This window comes from Phalaenopsis equestris, unplaced genomic scaffold (assembly GCF_001263595.1).
Source record: "Phalaenopsis equestris unplaced genomic scaffold, ASM126359v1 Scaffold001078, whole genome shotgun sequence".
Lineage (NCBI taxonomy): Eukaryota > Viridiplantae > Streptophyta > Magnoliopsida > Asparagales > Orchidaceae > Phalaenopsis > Phalaenopsis equestris.
Window position 1 is genome coordinate 81,200 of NW_018165517.1, and position 24,131 is coordinate 105,330.

At 36.5% G+C, this 24,131-nt stretch overlaps 1 protein-coding gene across 4 annotated transcripts in view; it reads left to right on the top strand.

Moving 5' to 3' along the window:
* Positions 1-23,704, top strand: part of LOC110032988 — a 44,208-nt gene extending 20,504 nt beyond the window's left edge. For 2 of the 4 annotated variants that reach the window (XM_020736802.1, XM_020736804.1), the window contains 9 exons: positions 4,786-4,920; positions 5,005-5,098; positions 5,211-5,303; positions 12,474-13,099; positions 14,054-14,331; positions 21,471-21,612; positions 21,797-21,894; positions 22,690-22,771; positions 23,453-23,703. In XM_020736802.1, the coding sequence (XP_020592461.1) occupies positions 4,786-4,920; positions 5,005-5,098; positions 5,211-5,303; positions 12,474-13,099; positions 14,054-14,331; positions 21,471-21,612; positions 21,797-21,894; positions 22,690-22,771; positions 23,453-23,536 (1,632 nt within the window). In that variant the 3' untranslated portion in view covers positions 23,537-23,703. Of the gene's footprint in view, positions 1-4,785; positions 4,921-5,004; positions 5,099-5,210; positions 5,324-12,473; positions 13,100-14,053; positions 14,332-21,470; positions 21,613-21,796; positions 21,895-22,689; positions 22,772-23,452 lie in introns of all 4 variants that reach the window. The other 2 variants (XM_020736803.1, XM_020736805.1) reach the window with 2 other exon arrangements.
* The last annotated feature ends 427 nt before the right edge of the window (positions 23,705-24,131 follow it).

The following is a 24,131-nucleotide window of genomic DNA, read 5'->3' on the forward strand; positions in this document are numbered from 1 at the left end:
TATATATATATATATATATATATAATGTATTCAATGAAAAAATGGAGAGCTTGCTATCTTTTTTACAGAAGACGATGATATTCAACTTGCTTCCTCCTGTCGTCTGAATTTGGTTGAGAAATTTCTATATGGTAATCCCAAAATGGAGCTCATTCGTAAAGAATTTGAACTTATACACATTGTTGGAGAGTGAAAAATTGGACTATCAGATGAGAGACACGTTCTTATTCAAATTAACAATGAAGAAGATTACATGCGCTTATTTGCTAGAAGGATAATCTGGATTGATAATAGAGCAATGAAGTTTCTGAAATGGTCTGTGGATTTTGACCCACAGACGGAACCGCTAATCATTCCGGTTTGGATTCGACTCCCTAGTCTGAAATTTCATTTTTTTTCTAAAAAAATATTGTACTCTATTGCCTCAGCTTATAGAAAGCCACTCAAGACAAATATTCCTACTTTTAATCTTTCTCGTCCATCTGAAGCCAGAGTACTTGTTGAAAGAGACATCACTTCACCCGCTTCTGAGGAAATTTGGTTGGGCACACAACACCATGGATATTGGCAGAAGGTAGAAATTGAACATTTTCCGTCGTATTGTTCGAACTGTCGTATGTTCGGCTACTTTAGTTTTCAATGTCACCATCTACACCCCCATCTCAAACCAAAAAAGCAAAGTGTTTCGCTAGAGGCTATGATTCCATCTCATTCCGACCAGCTCCAAGTTTTTGACACAATTGATCATCAGAAGGATACCCTGGAAGACGTCAATATCCCCGTAGGCAATATGACAATCATTCAGTCCCTAGTTGTAGCTCCCCAGTCTTTGGAAACTTCTATCGTGGGGGAGAAGGAGATTCTTCAGACTACGCCTGCAATAGAACCTATCGCCGACCTATCGCCGATAATATAGTTAGAAATACTTCTACTGCTTCACCATCGCCTCATCAGGTCCATAAATATGTTAATATTACTCAGGCTCATGGGGATCAGGATGTGCAACGACCTACATTTGTCCGACCACCTTTGGAATCTACTGATCAGATGAGTCAATTATCAGATGAGGAATGACAAGTCTACATATCCAGGAGGAAGAAGAAGAATGGAGATCTACTTGAGCTCAGGAATCTGATGGACGATATTTTGGTTACTACGGGCAATGGTACTCATCTTACAAATTTGTTAACCGGTTCACTTCCGAGAACTCGAGGCAGGAGGACTAAAGTGGGACGTCCCTAGCACTTTTGTGTCATTTTGTGACTTTTTGGTTTTTTGCCTTTATGTATCGTTGCTTTATTTGGGTTTTGTGTGTGTTGTATTGTATGAGTTGGACTTTCTTTTAGACTCTCTCATACAACCTTTCTGTATCTTTTCCGTATTAATATATTTGTCCTTGGGCTTTTTAATATATATATATATATAATTAAATTATTTTTATAAACATTACTTTGATTGAGCCATAAATCACGCGACGGTTTCGTCTTCATCCCCTTTGCATATGATTCTGCCTTCACCTTGTGTGATGCTCGGCTTCGCTCTCCCTTCACACGATCTGACTCCGTGCACTCGGTGAGTGCATCGCTCCTCTTCCCCTTTCTTCTTATTCAGCTCATTCGTCAAGATCGAGTGCGCAAGAACTACACTCGCCTACACTGCATGACAGCATTGTTGCCTCCTCTGCTCGACATCGACGCAGCTCCAACTTCTCTCTGTTAACACCACGGCTCAACCCAACAGTATAACCCTCGACGCTGCTATTCAATCCTCTTGGTAAGTTCTTGCCTTCCCAATATAATAATTTATATATATATATATATATGTATATATATATAAATAATGAATTCAATGTACTACACCTTTGTATCGCTTTATCTTCTATTAACATTCATTGATAATTATTAATACCACTTGGTTAAATTGCAAATCATATACTCAATATTTATTTTGCTAATTTTAAAATCATTATATTTTAAATATTTTCATCTTTATTCTTTATTTATTTAAGTATCTCATTTACAAAAAAATAAACATCAAAGTATCTTAGTTTGAATGTCTTTTTTAAGCAACTCCATATGCAACACAAAACATATGAACTTAAGGTTTATATGGGATATAATTCTACTGTGATTTGAAGCTCTTCGGTCAATTTACTTAGGCTAATATTAGGTCAATTTACTTAGACAATTTTTTTTTCATATTGTACACCTAATTAGCTGTGGTGATTACTCTATCATATGTTTTTTTAAGTTGAACTAAAATCTTTTGAAGATCATTTTTTCTGTATATATTTCCATTTGTTTACTTAGCATAGACATTTCTTTTGTAGTGGATCTGGCATAAGCCAACATGATCTTTAATATAGTTCTTAATTTTTATAAGTCTATATTCCACCACTCTTTCATAACTTTATAGCGTGGCTCATCTATTTGCTTCTCTAATCTATAGTGGATCTATCTACTCAAAATGAATATTAGTAATTCAAAATTCTCGTAATATTTTTTTTGTAGATGTCTATGTTTTGTTTACATGGGTTGCACTGTGTTTAATCAGGCTAATTATACCTTGGAATGTGGTAGCAAATTAATTATGTTGGTTTGTTAAGCTATAACCTATATTGAATCAAGTACCAAATTGGCAGAGGTATCCTATTCAATTTTGCTTGGTTTTCCTTCCTCAGGTGTAGGCTAATTTTTCCCTTATTTTGATTATACTCAATATTTTGATGTTTTGGTATTGAGAAAAGTGTCAAAATGACCCCCTGACTTTTTGCGGGAATCCATTTTAGTCTCAGAGTCTATAATGGTGTTACTTTTGTCCCCAAACTATTTTGATGGGGGGCTAAACTAATCGTCTTTGGGGACTATTTCAGCACCGTATCAAAAGAGTGTGGGACTAATTTGACACTTTTATAAACTCTGGGATTAAAATGTCCCCATGAAATAGTCAAGAGACTATTTCGACACTTTACTATTTTGGTATTAGTTAAAGATGTATTAATTGTTACTTTTTATCTATTAAATCTTTGAAGGGTGAAAAGGTATAAGCTATAATTATATTTTATTCGCTTTGTCTTTTCAAAATGTTGAGTACAATGCAATGCATAATGCTTTATTTTTACTTTAACCTATTAAATCTTTGAAGGGTGAAAAGGTATAAGCTAGAATTATATTTTATTCGCTTTGTGTTTTCAAAATGTTGAGTACAATGTAATGCATAATGCTTTATTTTTACTTTAATTAGTAAAATGCAAAGCAAAATGGTGCTTTTAATAGTATTTTTAATAGTATTCTGATATGTCGAAGTTAAATAATATTTGATAATAAACATCATTATTTATGATATTTTAAAATAAGAATAAATTCTAATTATTTGAAAGCAAAAAAAGAAAAAGATCAAAACCATTAAAATTAACAATATTTGTGGGTTGCGCAACTAGCTAGAGGGCAAGTGGTAGAGGCAGTATGAGGTGAGAGAGTGAGAATGTGTGACGAGAAGAACCATCAAGAATCAAATGGCTTCAACAGGAGATGATGGAGAACCATTGAACACTCAACAACTAAGAGAATGAACACTCATGCTTAGTTATTATGATAAATACTGAATAAAAGCATGAAATTTGAACCAAGATTTTATAATAATTCATAACCAAGTACACATTGCTATAATCCTCACTTGTGGGCGTTGTTGCTAGATTGTGGTTCATAGGCAAGTGATGTGTTCAGCCAGCACATTGCTTTGCTTCAATCCTAAAAGCACACTTTTAATTATATTTTTTCAATTTTTTTTTCTTTTTCTATTTTCTTATTTGCTATATGCACGTGGAATTGAAGGAGCCATATTGGAATTATTGGAAAACCTTTCCTCATTACGACTCTTTGGTAGGTTTTAATATTTTGGCTAATTACACCTAAATCCTTGAGATATAGGAGGTTCACACTACTTGAGACACTTCTCAGTAGTCCCTTTCATTTGAAACAGATTTTCTGAATGTCCTCTTTTTGCTAGAGCCATTATATGGGGACAAAAATGTAAGCCCTTCCCTTGTTCTTATCTTTATCTCCTCTCTCTCTATTCAATCATGGGAGCACACAAAAAACTGATGTAGCAGCTGATGAAGTGTACATCTGTGTAAGCTCATACCTGTGAGTTTGTATCAGAAAGCTTTCGTTGGAGAGGGCATAGGAACAAGGGAAAGGAAATCCAACTTTATAGAACCCAAGAGATCTCAATCTTAAAACCATCCATACCATTTATCTCAACCCATACACAGCCGTGAAACTTCCATCAAGGCAGCCACTCCTGGAGCACCTTCATCTCTTGGGGTCCAGTTTCAAATCATATGAGACACTGGGATTCATAGTGGATGATTTTAAAAAAACGGACCAATGTAAAGCATTCTCCAGACCTGAGGGATGTGCCTTTGTCTATCCTTAATTTTTTTTTTCTGTTTTCTTGCAAAACTATTAGGTTAAATAACATGGATCCTTATTCACATTTAGTGTCAATAGTTTGGTGAGAAAGTTTAAAATCAATGCTGAATTGAACTCTTTAACATACAAATTTTAAACGTGATTTGCAACCCAATTTAGCCTGAGATGTTCATTTGATATGTAGTTTATTTGAGTGCATTTGTTTTTGCACCATTTTATCTCGAGTCATCCTCAAAACTCAATTCGCATGACTTGCAACCCATCAAATCAATTTTTTTTAAACTTTTCTCTATTTTTTAGACTAAACTTCTAATATTAAAAAAATGAGAAAGTGTTAAAATGGACATTGCAGGGTTGGTTTAAAAAGAAATCTGTGTCAGTTTTAGCTTCGAAAGATGGGGACAATGCTTCCCTGGAAAGTGTTGTCCTTCTGCTCAAGTCTTTGAAAATCATGGAGAATGCTACTTTTATGAGTGAAGACAATCAGGCTAGTTTTATTAAATAATGCTTATAACTCTTTTGTTTTTATCTCTATCTTTGATTTATATCAATTTTCCAATTCTTGTGACAGAACTACTTGCTTAAAATGAAGCCAAAATCGGAATCTGGAGGAGTGCCTTTGTCCTTTGTTAGTACTATTATCAGTTGCATTAGGTTTTTATCAGGTCTGCTACATGCATGGAACTATATTAAATTAATGGTGTGCTTATTCTAGAGCCATACTTAGCCTTATCTTTTACAGTTACTTATAATTTTCTCTTTTGACCTTGCATTTAGGCCTGACTCTCCGCTCGAGTATTTCTAGCATCTTGGACAATGGGAAATCACCCCTTTCTTCTTCTGGTGCTTGTATGATGGAAAATGTTACAGGTGCATGGTTACTTTATCTGGTTAGATTTTGTCTTTGAAATTTTGTTCTCAACAAAGAAACCATCAATGTTGAATTCTTGTCCATGCTTATCCTATTTCATTGAAACTTATGAAATCTACTTTTATAGAAATTTATTAGTTGTTGTTAACCTGAAATATGTCTGTTATGCCCCGCGACTAAGGGCAATTTAGTTATTTGTTAGTTATTATTATGTGGGGGTGTAAATAGGGCTAATATGTATAGGATTAGGTTATGCTATGAGATTGTGGTCTTGAGTTTTGGGATTAAGGTTTGCGATCTCGCCTACTACTTGAATTATAGGTGCTTATCTTTATGTATTTGTGTTGTGTTCTTTTGTATTATTGAAGAAAATATTTCTTTGCCCTACTTTTTGTGAAAAGTCATCTTGATTTGTATATCAAAATGGTATCAAAGCATTCAATTCTGGGAAGAATAGGTCACGGTGTTGTGGGAGGACAAACCTCACAATACTATCGCCTTTGTGACCTAATATCCCGATACAACCGCGATTTGAGCTGCTGGGAAGCCTTTGGCGGGATATGAACATACAATATTTGTCGTGTTGTCTAAACCTCATGATATAGTCGTGATTTGAGATAGTTGTGAAGCCAAGGGCTAGATCGCGGTTTACAGGTGCATGTGCCTTCATGGGTGAACCTCATGATGTAGTCACGATTCAATTTCTAAGAAGCCAACGACGCTTTCCTGACCGAACCTCGAAATACAGTTGGGATTCAACCTAGCCGGGGGCCGATGGGATCACGACATACAAGGACCCTTGCGATACAGTTGCAATTTGAGAAGCCAACAAGTCAACAATGGGATCACATACATGAATCAAACTTAGTGACACAATCGCTATTTGAGCTAGTTGGGAAGTTAATAATGGGATTGTAGACATGTCATGATTGAAAATTGTTCTGGGAGTAACGACGAAAAAAAAATGTAGATGCTATGGAGAATAAATTAGAAATATAGATGAATCAAATCAAATTTGAAATGCATGGCGTTTCTCGTCTCTGGATTGGTAGTTTTCGTACATGGAGGGGAAATTCACAATCTTGGAAGTGATGTTAAAAAAAATAGCGGAGTTTCACGCAAATCGGTTGCCACTTGCCATGGGATCGAGCTATGATGTCAGGAACGGATGCGAGCAGCCATAAGCAGGATGATTCGTGCAACATCATGGAAGCATATTCGCCTTATGCGAATCTGAAGCCGGGGATTGAACGAAGGAATTAGGGGTGGACTTGAGCAACAACAATTGGAAGGAATAGTGAGAGATCTAAACGGCTGGAACGATCGGAAGCAGGTAGGATTGAGTGAAGGAGTTCGAGCGATAGGGTCTGGAGAGAATGATGCAACATATGGTGGCAACAGGCGGAACGGGTCGACGTGCAATTTGGGACTGGAGAAGATCGCTTCGAGTAATTTTAATTTGGAAAAAAGAATCACTGTGGGTGGGACCCCGACGGAGGGTTGTGTCCAACTGTGCCAGTGCCTTTTATTGTGGCCTCCCATGTGGAAGGTTATTCAGGAGTAATGATGGGAACAAGACGAGTGAAGAAGAGCAGAGGAGTTTGTAAGGGACTGATTAGACAATGCAGAGTATTCAAGAGGGAGACGAAATGGTGGTGCTTTGTGTTGACTCTCATCTGTGCAAGTACTTGGTGTTGATAGATCCATTGAAGATGGCGAGCGACCACTACGTAAGATCATGAAGGGGTTGAGAGGATTTTTTAGACTTACAAGATACTACCAAAAGTGAATGCTTGCAGTTCGATTGAGTGACCATTGAGGGAGAAGTTAAAGAATGATAACTTTCAATAGTGGAAAGCGGCGGCCCAGACTTTTGAGAAGTTAAAGATGGCCATGATGAGTGTGCCAGTGTTGGCTTTAATTTATTTCAACCAACCTTTCATTATAGAGATAGATGTTTCTGGCTATGGATTAGGCGCAGTCCTCATGTAGTGTCAGCGACCTATCACTTTTTATAATCAAGCACTGATTGCAAGTGTCAGATTCAAGCCATTTTATGAGTGTGATCTATACGTCGTGAACTAGAATAAGGCGACGACGTCTAAGGGCAATTTAGTCATTTGTTATGTTGTGAGATTGTGGGGTTATAAATAGGGCTAATATTTTTAGGGTTAGGCTATGCTGTGAGATTGTGGTATTGAGTCTTAGGATTAGGGTTTGGGAGAGATTCTCTACCTCTCGAATTGTAAGTGTAGGAGAGATCCCCTACCTCTCGAATTGTAGGAGCTTATCTTTACGTATTTAAGTTATGTTATTCTGTGTTAGTGAAGAATAATCTTTATTTTATCCTATTTTTTTGTGAAAAAACATCTTGGTTCGTTTCAAGTTCATGTTGCTTGTAAAAGTCTATTGATAAAAAAATCGCCAACTTGAAGTGGCGATTTGTCCTCTCAAAAATCAGAAGCATGAAAATGCACATCATTATGTGAGCCTATGTGGAGGGTTTGAAACTGCCTATTTTCTATTTTTACATTTGCACGAGCATGCACTTTTTCTTTTGATCAGTTATTTTTTAAAATGTCATGTATTTGGGCTCTCTTTGGTTGATTTTTGTCTCACTTATGGGAAACAGTAACGCAACTTTTTCATGCCAACCAATTGTTTTTAGATTATTTATTATTCTCAAATCTTTCTCATTCGCAATCCACTTTATCACCGATGTATCTCGAAATTGCTTGGAGGGTACTATGTTGCAAATTTTCCCTCATTCAAGTAAAGTCTTGCATCAAATAATTTACCATTCATCCAATGTATCATCAAAACTTTCAAGGTTTCCTGTTTTACAGCATTAAGGAATTTCATTTGGGTACACTTTCCTTTCTGACTTCTTACTGGGCAACTGTTGGTTTTTTCTTCCCATTCTTTGGGCCATAGTTTTGAAGTTGAACCTAAGGACATCTTTATGTCTAAACTACATGTATAATTTAAATCTACTTTTAAATGCAGAGCTGAGAAAATTTTGTTTATTGAACTTGTTGAGTCAATTAATGAATGCATAAAGTGCTTCCTGAAAGCAAAAGTAAGAAGCGATGCCTGTTGAAGATTATAAATTGATTGGACAAAATGATGAAATTTCTAACAATAATAAAACTAAATTGACATTGTAATTAATCCTTGATTTCTTGATATAAATTCATAGAGAGAGAATTGTTAAAGAAACAAGAATGCTATCAGTAATTCAATAAAAAATGCTAATAATAATGCCCTAACTAATGTCAAAATTTTAAAATTTAGCTGAATGAGTGGGTAAATCACCTTTATTTAAAAATTAAATTCTCTGAGTTAGCTTTTTTAAGACGAGTTTATTCGTCAATATCAACATTTCATAACTGTATAACTCACATGTTTTCAATTTTTTTTCTTATTATTATGTAGGAATAATTTATAAATTATTGTTAGTATCCCTTGAAGATGCATATTGAATAATATTTTTATTATTTTTTTCCATATCATTAGCTTGATCTATATTTTTTGTTTTAATTGCACAAAGAAGAGACGCACAAATAACTAACAGCTAATTTTGATAATAATAACTCATGCTGATGTGAACATAATTAATCTCTTAGGAATAACTTATTCATTCCTTCGAGCTCATCAATATGTATATGTGAGGGCTTAGTAGTCTTTTTTATAGTATAATAGGTTTAATTTAATCATATTTCCTTGGTGCTAAATCAAAGTTTATTTAGAGTTAGGATCTAAATTTCTTATGGGCATAGATGCTCATTATTTATTACTCTTTTCATTATTAGGAGAGCACCTTCTATTAAGAAAGTTGCCTGGGCTTATATTTTAGGCTTCAATTTATTTAGCCGAGGAATGATTGGAGAGATGGAGATAAATCCAATCAAGGTCTCATGATTTTGTCGTTTGAGGCATACTAATGGGTCTAATCTGCCAACACCAAATACCTTTAAACTATAATATCTAAGGAATCTTATTAACTACAGATAAGAGTTACCTACTCTAAAGTACCTTGAGCTGACCAGGGTTAAACTATGTGTCGAAACATGCTTTTGAGTTTGACGTTGATTCATTTACTAGCTAAAAGTTTATCTGACGCTGGAGCTTACGGATCGCGGTACTGTTTCGCTTTTGAGTTTGACGTTGATTCATTTACTAGCTAAAAGTTTATCTGACGCTGGAGCTTACGGATCGCGGTACTGTTTCGCTTTTGAGTTTGACGTTGATTCATTTACTAGCTAAAAGTTTATCTGACGCTGGAGCTTACGGATCGCGGTACTGTAGCAGCTACAATACCGCGGTCTAGCCCCTTCACCCCTTTTCCTATTTGATGCCCTACCTTGTCTAGCCCTTCCTTTTCCTATTTGATTCCCTACCTTGTCTACCTCCTTCTTTTTCCATCACCTTTATATTTCTATTTCCTACCTATTCTAACTACTATTCCTCATTATATCGGTGTTGTTTGCTTTGATTTGGGTCAGTTTTAGTCTTTCTGATTTCAGATATCTGTCCAGTTTACCGTTGGTGGTTGTTTTTTCTTCTAGGGATTTATCCGAAAGTGAGAAGGTGCTCTGTCTGTAACTTGTCTGAAGTTGTTATCTTCTCCAACGGTTCGAGGGGTGCTTCGGCTGTAACTCAATCCCGAGGGGATAGTTATCCTTCCATATTCTCCTTCACCTGCTTTCTGCCATACCCCCTATGCCCTAACCTTCCTGTATTCCGCTGCCGTCTAGCCCTCCAGGCTCCTTCTAGCCACCGCACAGGCCTTCTGACCACTCTTCCTGCCGTTGTTTGTGCTTCCAGCCGCCTTCCAACAGCTCCATTGGCCTTCCGGTCCTGTTCCTGTTGCCGCCAGCCCCCCAAGGCCAGTTCTTGCTGCCACTAAAGAGTTACCTACTCTAAAGTACCTTGAGCTGACCAGGGTTAAACTATGTGTCGAAACATGCTTTTGAGTTTGACGTTGATTCATTTACTAGCTAAAAGTTTATCTGACGCTGGAGCTTACGGATCGCGGTACTGTTTCGCTTTTGAGTTTGACGTTGATTCATTTACTAGCTAAAAGTTTATCTGACGCTGGAGCTTACGGATCGCGCCCGACCCACCAGCACTGCCGTCGCTTCTTTCCTTCCATTCCAGGTTTGCCACCCTCCTCTAGGGAGCCATTTATGTGTTTTGTGTTGTTTTCTTTCTTATTTGCAGCGTCGTCGTTGTTATTGTTTTTTACATGCTTGTGTTGTTTTATGTTAAAAATTCGTCATCACTGTTGAATTCAGCAATAAATTTATCGCTCAGCCGTGGTTTGAGTTATCTCCAGTATCATTATCCTAATAGTTTTCATTGAATAGTTCTGAGGCAGAAAGCATCATCACTTGTTCTGTGGTACTAGGCATGATTAATAAGAGCTTAGAAGCATGTCATAACTATTCAGTATCTATAAGTTTTGGTTTGACTTGAAAACGCTTGTGTAAGACACGGGGTAATTTATTGACAAGTTTGATTTAGATTGACGGTGTTGTTAGCATGAGTACTAGCGTAGGTTTTGCACTTTGGGTTGTGGTTTACGTTAAGATTTGATTTATAGCTTTGTTCGCTTTATGCTTGGTAAGAAGCAACAAACATTTTGCTGTGCTTTGAAGTTGCAACTGTATCGGTATACTTGATTTTGGGTTGCTTGAGGAGATAGGTTCAGTTTTTCTTCTTTTCTTTTTATTTGTGTGTTATGCGGCTTTGACATGATCATTGAACAGGCAACCTAATTGACTAGCTTGTTCAACCACAAATTTCATATGTATTGGCTTGATTGAATGTTTACTGGCTGGTTTCCAAAAAGAGAACCTATGGGTTTTTTATTTTGTGCCCGGCTTTAGAAGACGTTGATTCTAGTATGGCATTTTCTTTCAAGATATGAACTTGCAGGAACTTATTTGCTATATTCAATGCATAAAGTCCTCATTTTTTATTTTTAAAATTAAGAATAATAATGTTGAAAGAAGCATGTAGGCGCATGAATGGTATTGATGATAGGATGGATAGGGATGGGAGTAAGTAGGGATGTAAATGAGCCAATGCACTTGAGGATCAACTTGAACTTGTCTCGATTAATACTCGATTATGTTTGTTTAAATTAATAAATAAATATGTTTGAATATTTTTTTAAAACTTGAAGGCTAAATGAACAAAATTTGAACATTGTTCAACTCATTTATTGTGTTCACAAACAAAATCGTTTGATGTTCAATAAGTAACTTAATAATTGCTCTATACTTAACATGATATATTATTTAAATAAAATTTTATTAATTAGAACTTATTTAATAATAATATTTAATGATAGGTGTTTATAATTTAATATTAATATGCATATAAATTTAATGTATTTTCTTCTTATTATTTTATTTCAATAAACTAATTTGCTAGTACTTATTTATATTATTTGTTTGCAAGAAAACTTTCTTACAACTTATGCATTATGAACAAGTTAAATGCTAATTTAAAATTTATTCAATTGATTATTTATTTAGATTTGTAAAATCATTAGTTAATAACTTTAGATAAAAAATCAAGTATTTATTCGAAATTTTAGTTAATTACTAGCTTTATGTGAAAAAATCAAATACAAATCAAAATTTTAAAATTTATATAAAAAATAATTCATTATTCAAATTTTTAGGTTGTTCAATTAATATCAACAAACAAGTACAAATCAATTATGAACATATATGTGAAAGCTCAGCTCAAAGCTCGAACCGAGCATGAACTTATGATTTGAGCAAGTCAATTCCAATCCATGACATACTCGACTCAACTCAACTCAACTTGATTACAACTCTAGAAGTTATGAGTATGTTAGCAGCAGGTTTGAAGGCTGGAATAGACAGGATTCAACCTGTAGTGCTAGAACCAACCTTAAATATGGCTATGCTTAAGCCTCATTTTCATGTTCTTAGTGATCATGCTTTTATGCGTACGTTCTTTTCAACGTGAATGCGTGTGTGCACACGCGCACTTTTATGCATACTGTTGTGTTGAACTGTTTACAATGAAAGTGTGTGCGTCTGTTCCTTTGTGCAAATTATGTCATACTAGATGTATTCCTTTGCATACGTTTAATTATTATCATATCCTCTCTTGTTTTCCTCCTTTAGATATGCAGGATTATCCTTCAACTTCTTACTGTGGCGCTAGGAATTCTCAATCAGAGAAGCTTGAAGTATGCCATAAACGTCATAAGCCGTCTACTTCAAAGCTAGAAGTATCTACATCTGATTGTGATGTTTTATCTGCAACAGAAAAATCTGTTTGCCTTGCATCTACTTCATATAATACCACATTACACTGTTCGAAAGCAGTAAGCTGCAGAAGTACCTTTGATTCGAAATTACATGCAAATCCTCAAGCTCCTAATGACTGGATTTCGATACAGTCAATTGATTCTAGAGAAATTTCCCATGGACATTCCAAGAGAATTCAAATCTCTAACAATGGTGTGGGTGACTGTACTAGCGACCATGATGATCCGTTTGAATTTGATGAAGATAACATGGGACTATCAAAGTGGGAACAATTTTCATTAAGAAAAGGAAAAACTCAAACTAGAAAAAAAGCTTTCTTAGCTGAAGAGTATGCCAATGGATACGAGCTTGTAGTCATCGAGGATGAATCAAGTCAGCCTACTCGTGAAGCCAACATACAATCCAGTGATAAATCATGTCCATCGGTAGATCAAAAGGTTTCTATTTTTCTGGAGGACTGTCTTCTTACTTCAGTGAAGGTTATTTTACAATCTTTGTATTTTGCTATGCGCCTTATGGGCAGAAATATAGCGCATATCTTATCAACATGCTCTTATTCGCTCACTGGTTTTAGCCTTCATATTAGCTCTTCGAACTTGCTGATGCCCTAGAAGCAGCCAAGTATTTTTTATTTTCAGTAAAATATTACTTGTTTGATATCTACACTTAAAAACCGGAAAAACAAAATGATTTTGGAGTTCTGATGTACCAGTTTCATAGATTTGCAACTTCACAAAAGGAAAAGGACACAATTACTTGGTTAACAAATATCCGGTTGTTTGGTCTGTTATCTTCAGGTCGTGGCTATTCAGATTCCAGGTTACCAAATATAGCTTCTATCTTCTATATACATTCCAACTAGGCTGATTGAAAATTAGGCTGCAACTATTTTGATGGTTAAAAAAAATGAAAAATAAAGGTTGGAGTCATTATTGGTGATGCTATACAGAGCCATATGGTTTTATTTATTAGCGGATATCTTGGTCGGAGTTCAGTTTAATCAATTTTCCAGTTATTTATATGTTCGTAGGACATGGAAGTCATTTCGCCAGTTATCTATGTTATTTGAGTTAATTTATTTTGGATATGATGATCACCATTTCTGTTTCCTGAAAAAATATGGAATTCTGCTGAACGGGTATGCTAACATAAATCCTCTGCAGCTTTAGCAATATATTCTGCCTCTGTTGACTGATTTATGCTGTTATATGGTTTATGTTGGCATAATATTTAAACTAATAATTCATGTTGTTTCTTTTGTTCGAATATACTTGACCACAAAGTTTTCTTTTCAAGAGAAAGTAAACTTCCGGTATAACTTATTGTCTGCCTAATCTTACTAATTCTTGTTATAATTTTATGACTATATAATTTCATCGTTCAAAAATCTACGTGGATTTGCCAATTCTCTTATTTTCAGCACTTGTTGGCAGGTGCTTATGAACTTAACGAACAATAACCTTGTTGGCTGTCAACAAATTGGAGCCTGTGGAGGTCTGGATACTTTGGCTTCCTTGATTGCTAGTCATTTCCCAAAATATGACTTGTTTATACCTACGGACACTGAAATTGAAGAGAGTATGACTTTCTTCAACAGAAGCAAAGTTTCTGGTCGTATTAATGATAGAAATCTAAATGATCATGAATTGGATTTTCTGGTCGCTATTCTGGGTTTGCTTGTGAACCTTGTTGAGAAAGATAGTTTAAACAGGTTAACTTTGCATGCCTAAGGTCCTCTTTACTTTTCTTCTTTTACTTATCAACTTAGATTACACGAAATACAGTCAAAATTACTCTTTTCAGTTCTATGGCGATCAGAAGACTTGCAACTGCTTATAATTTTTTTTGGACTCTTGTGATAAGTGAAACGAGGTTAGGTAGTAGACGGTTGCAGAGAATATTACATGGATTTAGCGATATGCTGGTTGGGCTTAATTAGGATGGATTTAAGTTCATTATTGTACAATTGCTTTTTTTCTTAATTGTTTCCGGTCTATATCCGTTCACTTGATAAATGGGTAGCTAGGCTGCATTTGAAAACAAACTTATTGTTATTATCATTCCCATTCGATAAATAGAATGGATGTCAATGGGTGAATACCAATATGAGAAAAAAGAAGAAAGTGAAGAGTTTAACGAATCATTTATTTAGCTAAATTCTGCAGGTGGAAGTTGCGTCGGATCATTATTGCAAATCACTGATTCTAGAAGTGTTCATGATGCGGATGTCCCTCCCGCTCCCGCTCTAGCTCGCGCTCCTGATCCCGTTCTCGCTCGTAGGTGAATCTGAGACACACGAACCACTCTAGGAGGGATAGGCTAAAGTTGTTCCAGCCTCCTCCATGGGCTTTTTGGGCACCATAGGGGTTTGTTATTTACCTTATTAGGGTTTTTTTTTTTTTTGAGGTTTGGAATAGAGCAGCTCAATCTCATTGATAGAAGGAGGGCATTTAAATCCAATTACAATAAACATAGGAAAGGAAAGAAATAAAACAGGATAAAACAACTAGTAGAAAAATAAAACAAAACAAAACCAATTAGGAAATACATAATAAGGGAATAAAAACTAGTGATAAGTAATAACGACTAGGGATTGTCGTTATAAATCTAATACTCTCCCTCAAGTTGAAACATAAATATCAGACATGTTCAACATAGATTTGAAGTCATCGAACAAAAGACGAGGAAGATTCTTGGTGAGGATGTCCGCTAGTTGACCACTAGAGGACACATATGAAACACAAATTTTCATGAACTCAATTTTTTTCTTGATGAAGTGTCTGTCAATCTCCACATGTTTGTTATGATCATGCTGGACTGGATTGGGAGCAATCCTGATTACGACCTTATTATCACAAAATAGATGTAGCAGGACGGAGGTTGGCGTATTAAGTTCGCGACGTATGATGCGTAACTAGAAAACTTCACATATTCCCAAGGACATGGACCAAAATTTAGCTTCAGCATTGCTTCGGCCAACCACAAATTGTTTTTTGCTTTTCCAAGTGACATGATTGTCATATACAAATGAACAATACCCTGAGGTGGAACGTCGATCATGAACTGATCTGATCCAATCAGCATCTGTATAAACAATAATAGACTGAGAGATCTGACGAAAAAAACAAACCTTAGCCTGATGTTTCTTTCAAATAGTGGATAGCTTGGAGATTTTTCTTATAGGGTTTATGCATAAATTGCATCACTATACCAACAGTGTGATGTATTATGGGGCGAGTATGAGCGAGGAGATGAGTTTTCACATAGGATGCTGGTAAGGAGTTTTGTTGACAAACACAACATTGTGAATTTCAGATATTTTTCATTCAGATCCATAGGAATAGTAGCAGCTTTGCACAAATAATATTTTTCTCTGTTAAGAGATCAATCACATATTTACATTGAGACAAAAAAATATTTTGAGATGACTAAGACACTTTCATGACTAAGAAATACCGAGGAGATCCCAAGTTCTTCATTTTGAAGGATGTGGCAAGAATGTCTTTTAAGGACTCCAATGCTAGGAGATCGTTACCTGTAAGAACAATATCGTCAACATAAATATTAAGGATAACTACATGGCCATTGGAGGAATTTCAGAAGAAAAGAGTGTGATCCAATTAAGCCCGAGTAAAACCATGACTAACAATCACCTTTGTGAACTTACTGAACCAGGCCCTTGGGGACTGCTTTAGCCCATAGAGGGACTTTCGTAGCATGCACACTTGTCCTCTGGAGGTAGTAGAATCAAAGCTAGGAGGGAGAGACATATACACCTCTTCTGTAAGCTTTCTATTTAAGAATATATTCTTGACATCTAGTTGAAATAAAAATCAATCCAGATTTACTGTGACAACAAGACCCGAATAATGTTTTAACTTAACCTCCGGAGCAAATGTCTCATCATATTCAACTCCTTAGGTCTGTGAGTACTCTTTGGCCACCAATCGTGCGTTGTTGCATTCAAAGGGCTTGTTAGAGTTGAACTTGGTGCTGAAAATCCAACGACACCCTACAACCTTCTTACCCCGAGGAAAGTCCACAACGTCCCATATTTGGCTTCGCTGGAGGGCATTCATCTTGTCCATTACTTTCGTTTTCCAGGTTGGGGTAGCAAGAGAAACCTCAATGGTAGCTGGGGTCTGATGATCCGTCAGGGCAGTAGAAAATGCTCTATACGTTGGCGATAAACTGTGAAAAGAGACATATTTTGCCATAAAATAGAGGGAGCATTTCTGATTGCATACCTTATTTGGAGAACTCACCTCATTCGAAGGAGGGGTCGTGCTGAGGATGTCGCCCAGAGTTGAGTCAAGCTCCTGTAAGGAGGTAGCGAGCTTCAGAATCAGAGCATTGGGACGAGTGCGTCGAGTGTAAACACGAATAGTGGGAGAAGGAGATGGTACACTCAACGAAATAGGGGGCTCCTTAGTGAGACGAACAATGGAGGGAACATTCAGAGAAGTAGGATAAGGGACACCATCAGGAAACTCAAGCTTCCACTCACTTGAGGTCGAACTAGAAAGTTGGGGAACACTTTCAAAGAATGAGACATCAACACTCACATAGTTTTTGTTGGTGGTCGGATCAAGACACTGATACCTCTTTTGAGTTGCGGAGTACCCTAGGAAGATACATTTTGTAGATCTGGATTCAATTTTACTCCAAGTAAGGGCACTGTTCCGACAAAGACAGTGCACCCAAAAATCTTGAGATCTAATGTGGAGAAAACCTGATTGGCATGGAAGCTTGACATCAGGACGATTAAGGAGGTTCGAAACTTGTGAGTTTTAGAGGGAACTTTATTTATGTGGTAGGTGGTAGTTAGAATAGAATTATTCTAAAATCTTTTAGGGATATTGGATTGAAACATAATGAAACGAGCAACATCGAGAATGTGGCGATTTTTTCTCTCGGCTATCCCATTTTATTGAGTGTCCGTGTAAGAACTATGGTGGTGGACCTGAATAAGAGTTAAAAATCTTACGGCCATTGTCGGTTCTAAGGACCTGAATAAGAGTTTTCAATTGAGTTCACACAAAGGTATAGAAGTATTGAAAGGTCACAACAACTTCCAATTTGTCTTTTAAAATATAGACTCATGTCATTTGAGTGTGGTACCAATTAAAATCAATAATCAAATTTTATTGGTATAGCTGGATGTGCAAGAAGATCCCCATATGTCACTGTGAATGAGGGAGAAAAGAGCGGAAGGTGTGTAACTGTGGGGTGGGTAATGTATCCGATGATGTTTGGATAACTGACACGTTTCATAATTGAAGTTAGAGAGATTTTTATTAGAAAATATCAAAGGATATAACTTTTTTAAATATTAAAAACTAGGATGACCCAAACGACCATGCAACAACATAATGAGACATTCAATAGCTCGAGATAGCTACAACTTTTGAGTGACGTGTCTTCACTCTCAGTGCTCTACTCTTGAAAGTATTAGAGTTTCACTTCTCTTTTAGCAGTTTCAATCATCTTCCCTGAACGACGATCCTGAAAAACACAATTATTAGAAAGGAAATTAGCAATGCAATCGATATCATTTGTCAACCTGACATATAACAAGTTACATTGCAATAAAGGAACTTGTAAAACAGACTCCAGAGTTAGACTAGTCGATAGTACAACTGACTCTTTACCAACAATGAAACTACATGATCCATCGGTAATTCAGACGGTATTTTTTCTAGAGCACGGATAATCAATCGAGAAAGCTTACGAGCAGTCAGTCATGTGATCCAGGGCACCCGAACCACTAATCCACAGACAAGAGGAGGAAACAACCGTGAGAGCCATATGAAGAGCACCTTGTCGGATGTTGAAGGCCGACAGACCCGTGAAAACTTGATTGGCTTCAAGAAGCTTGATCAATCGCTCCATCTGGTTTTTCGGGGATTTCAGGATGTTCCGGGTAGTAGTCGGTTGAGTCGTGGTAGGCTTGGCCGTCACTGTGAGACCCTTGGCAGCAGAGGATTTGGTTAAAGGTTTTAATGTCCGCTTGCCATGAAGTTTATAACACTTGTCCCGAGTGTGTTTAGGCTTGTGACAGTAATCACAAGTGGGGTGACCAGTTCGAGGTGCCATGGACAAAGGATGAACACTATTTGAGATCAAGGCGTACGATTCGGCTGAAGGAGTAGAAGTGTCGAGCATGAAAAGTTTCCTGCTTTCTTCCTAATGAATTTCAGTGAAATCAGTGCGAGCGGAAGGAAGAGGATCCCGATCAAGAATATGACATTGAACTTCGTCAAGGCCTTTGTTAAGGCCAGTCAAGAATTGAAACATGCAATCATTTTCTATAATCTTCTTGAAGAGGGATAAGTCGGTCGTAGAATCCCAAATGTAATCGTAGTTCATGTCGTATTTCATCCATAGCACAACAAAGTCATTATAGTACTGTGTTACTGTCCTTGACCTCTGTATTGCCTTCCGGATCTTCTTATATATCTCATCGAGTTGGCCAAAATTTCTTACATCCGAGTAGGTATCACGGATAGCCGTCCAGAGGACGCTAGCTGAAGGGGGAACATGTATGAATGACCAATTGAGGTCTCCATAGAGTTGATCAACACTGACATGACCATGGAGTTCTCCACTTCCCAAGATCCATATCTCAGCTTAGTCTTTGGAGGCTCACAAATCATACCTGTGAGGTGACCAAATTTCCATGAATTTAAAAAGGATCTCTCACAGCAATGCAGGCCAGCCTCTTGATCATTATTCTCTTGATTGTTTTAGTTTCTCATAGGACATTGCCCAATTTATCTTATACTCTAACATATCACCTCCACAGAGCATTGATTGCATCTTTGGATACTTTCTTTATACCCAAGTGTTGGCAGGTAGCTAAGGAGGATTCAAATTGGAATTTTGTCATGTTGGAGGAACTTGGTGCTCTTGAGAAGAACTGGGAATGGGAGCTCGCATTATTATTAACATGAAAAAAGTCAGTCGATTGTAAATGGGTCTTCACTGTGAAGTAGACCTCAGAAGGAAAGATTGATTTCTACAAAACAAGATTGGTGGCTAAAGGGTATAGTCAGACCTATGACATCAACTATGATGAGACATTTACACCGGTGACAAAGATGAGCAAAGTCAAGACACTCGTCTCTCTGACTGTGAATGGTGGATGGAGGTTACGCCAATTGAATGTGAAGAATGTGTTTCTTCATGAGGATCTATTGGAGGAAGTATACATGGAGATACCCACTGGCTTTGACACAAACTAAATAGTGGGAAATGCATCTAGACTGAGGAAATCCTTGTACGGTTTTAAACAGTCTCCTCGAGCTTGGTTTGACAGGTTTAGGAGAGCAATGATAGGAATGAGCTACAACAGATTAATGACGACCACACAATATTCTTTCGATAACATAGTTGTCACATTACTATTCTTGTTGTGTGCGTGTATGATATAATTGTCATTGATGATGGCGAGGGAGAGATTGCTTAGTTGAAGACAAGTTTGGGCAAAGAGTTTGAAGTGAAGGACCTAAGACAACTTAGATACTTCCTTGGAATTGAGGTTGCTCATGGAGCAGAAGAGATTGTTCTATCTCAAAAGAAGTATGGGCTAGACTTGCTTACAGAGATAAACATGTCCGGATGCAAGCCTTTAGCTTCACCAATTTATCAAACGTGAAAATTGAGCGCAAAGACAGGAGAGCGAGTTGATCCTGAGAGGAACCAGAGGTTGGTAGGCTGTCTCATTTATCTGAGTCACACTTGTCCCGACATATCATTTGCAGTAAGTGCAACACATGCTTGATCTGAGAAGGGCCAAATGGATACAGTGTTTTAGATTCTGAGTTACCTGAAGAGTGCACCAGGGAAGTGGTTGGTATTCATAAAAAATGGATATTTAGACATTGAGGGCTACTGTGACTCTGATTGGGCTAGCTGTGCTAATAACAGGAGATCTATATCAGGATATTGCATGTTTATAGGGGGCAACTTTGCCCCTTGAAAGAGAAAAAAACAATCGGTAGTTGCGAGGTCGATGACAAAGGCATAGTACATGGCCATGGCCTTAGGAGTTGCCGAGATGTTTTGACTGAGAGCTCTTTTGGCAGAGCTCAAGGTGGATCAAGTAGCTCAAATGCAGTTGTGGTGTGACAAAAAGTCAGTAATCAACATTGCCAGCAACCCGGTGCGGCACAACAGAACCAAGCACGTTGAGATTGATCGGTTCTTCATCAAGGAGAAGCTAAACAGTGGACTACTGGAGATAAGTCATGTAGCTACTAGAGAGCAAGTAGTTGATTGCCTTACCAAGGGACTTAGCTTATTAGATCTATCTAGGTTGTGTGATGGACTCGGTGGATATCTTTTGCCTATCTTGTGAGGGGTTGTTGAGAATTCTATATAGTTTAGGATCCTATTTATAAATAGGAAATATAGATGATATCAAGGAATTTATTTGTTAAGAAAGTTGTAAGGCTTTATAAAAGCTCAAGTCTTTAATGAATGAATGAGATTTAAGAGCAGTTATTTCAATTCACTCAGCAGTGGCAGTGAGGCTTAAGCCTCGAGTTTTTTTTTTTTGTGCACCTCAGTTTGAGATGTGCTTCGAGTCTTAAGCCTTGAATGCCTTTTATGTTTGCCTAAACTTTGCATACGTCATGCCAGGCAGATAATCCTCTTATTGAGAGAGTTGACACGTGTTTCTTTGATTATTCAAGTCTTTGATTTTCGATTTTTTTCTCCGGATAACAAATTCTTTCCTTCTTCCAAGTTTTATTTCTGTTCTCTGGAGAATATGCAAGTATAACATAAACCATTTGTGTAAAGCAAATTCTTAATCAAATTTACATGTCACATTTTATTTTTCTACAGACTGCGGCTAGCCTCTGCCCGTGTTTTAGTGACTCCGCCGGGAACATCAACAAGCATGGAAGCTTACAGGGATGTAGTACCTTTGCTATGCTCCATTTTTATGTCTAATCAAGGAGCTGGGAATGCTGCTAAAGAGGAAGAGGTTTTAGCTTATACTAGAGTTTTTTGATGAGTTTATCTTTAATATTTATCGATTTACTGTTTTTTTGGTTGCAATGAAATGTTTATTTTGATGTATCCATGCCTTAAACTTTGATACAACAATATCTAGAGGTGCCTTAGATACGCTTATTTACTCTGACTGAGTGATTTTGGATTTTTGACAGGATGATGAGGCGTCTTTGTTGCAAAGTCAGCGTGAGGCTGAAATGATGATCATTGAGGCTTATACAGCTCTACTGCTCGCATTCCTCTCCACCGAAAGGTTTTCCTTTTGATTTCATGGGGGGTCAATTTACATATATACCCCACAATTCTCATGCATTACATATCTAACACCTGATTTTGTTTATGGCAAATTTACATACATACCACACAATTCTTATGTATTTACATATCTAACACCTAAAGTTTGCTATTTGTATTTATAACACTTTGGTGTTATAAATTTATGCATGAAAACGTGTATTTCACTTTTAAAATGTTAGTAAGAGTGATATTTTTGATGTGATGTTAAAAATTTATGTGTTATGCTTGTACATAGAAAAGTTTAGATGTTAAGGGGGTGTTTGGTACCGCATTATTAACAAGATTTATCCATCGGATTTACTAAATCCAGCCAAACATAAAAAAGCACAAGTACTATGGATTTATGAACTTTCGGATTTAAGGTCCCAAATTTGTCATGTTAAATCCGGATTTAACAAATCCAGCAAGTGGGTGGATTTAATAAATCTGGATTTACTAAATCCTACTAATGCTAAATCTTTCCTGCAGCTAAACACGACCTAATTATGTAAATATATAAGAATTATGTGGTATGTATGTAAATATCCCTTCTTTATTTACTTTTATAACACCATGGTGTCATGAACTTCTGCATGAAAAGCTGCATTTCACTTTTTAAGTTAATAAAAATGATCTTTTTTATGCGACGTTAATGATTAGATTGTTATGTGCGTAAATATGAAAGTAGAAGTGTTAAATATGTAAATACATAAGAATTGTGTGGCGAAATGTGAAAACCATATTGATGTGGTGTTTTATTTGCTCCTTGCAGTACCACAGTGAAAGAAACGATAGCCCGCTGCCTTCCCAATCACAGATTAGAAATTCTTGTTCCTGTGTTGGAGAGATTTGTGGTAAGATTTTTTTGATGGATAACGTCATATTTAGGGAAAAAAATTACGTACGTCAATCGTACGCAGAGATGTGTGCGTAATAGGGTACACGGGCGTTATACGGGAGTTACATGAGGGTTACAAGCGTGTTATAACTTTCTTGTAACTTTCGTGTAACTCACTTGTAACTCGCGCTTGTAACCCCGCTTTTATTTTATCCATTGGGGTTACAAGATTACAGCGGGGTTACACGGGAGTTACACATGAGGTACAACGGGGTTATAACCCCTTGTAATCCCCGTGTAACCCCTGTGTAACCCCCGAATACCATTTTACGTACGTAACAAGCGCACGCAATTTTTTTCCCATATTTAGGCACATAAAACATCGAAATCTTTCCTATTTGCAAAACTAACATTCAAGTCATTTCTCTTAAACTATTGCATCTTTATGTTTTATGCAAAGTCATGATCCTGATTTTTATCCTCTCAACTGATTAGAGATATTTACGCAGATAACATCATTATAATTTTTAATTTTTATTTACAAAAGTAACGTCTAAAAAGTGCATATTGGATTTTATTGTGAATTTGAAAATTAGATAGAGGGTGTTTATTTTATAAATAGTCAAAATGTGAATGTCATGTATGAAATTGCCCTAATTGCTTGTAATTAAGATAATGCTCTCCTATGCTTTGCCAGGCATTTCATCTGAATTTGAATATGATATCGCCTGAAACACATTCAGCAGTTGTTAAGGTGATCGAATCTTGTAAAGAGCCATAAGAGAAAGGGCGACTTCGCTGCTTCAACACGAATGCTGCATTTCTTTTATTTTTTATTTTTTTAATTTTTTAAAAATTTTTAAATTTGCATTTATACCCTTGAGCAGGAGCGTATTTTTTGTCGGGACACCTGACGTAGCTCTACGTGCCCCTTAGATTATTCCTGAGTTATTTTCAAGTTATTTCTGGGTTATTTTCAATAATCCTAAAATAACTCAAAAATAATTAGATAATTTTAGGATTATTGAAAATAACCCAGAAATAACATGAAAATAACTCAGGAATAAAGTCCGCGGCACGTAAAGCTACATAAAATTAGGCCTTGAGCAGGTGTTTAAATTGTGTAATCCAATAGCATTAAAAGGTGAGGTTTTCCATCTGAAGTGGAGTAAATGCTATAAAAGATATGCATTGATTTATTGTAAATTAATTCATTTGTAGGGATGTTGATGAGTTTGCATTTTACATGTGGGAATTGAAGTCATACGTAGAATAAATTCTTATTGATGACAGTTTTTCGTACATCACAATTCTTATGCATTTACACATCTAAAACCATAAGTTTGATATTTACATTTATAATTTATGTATATATA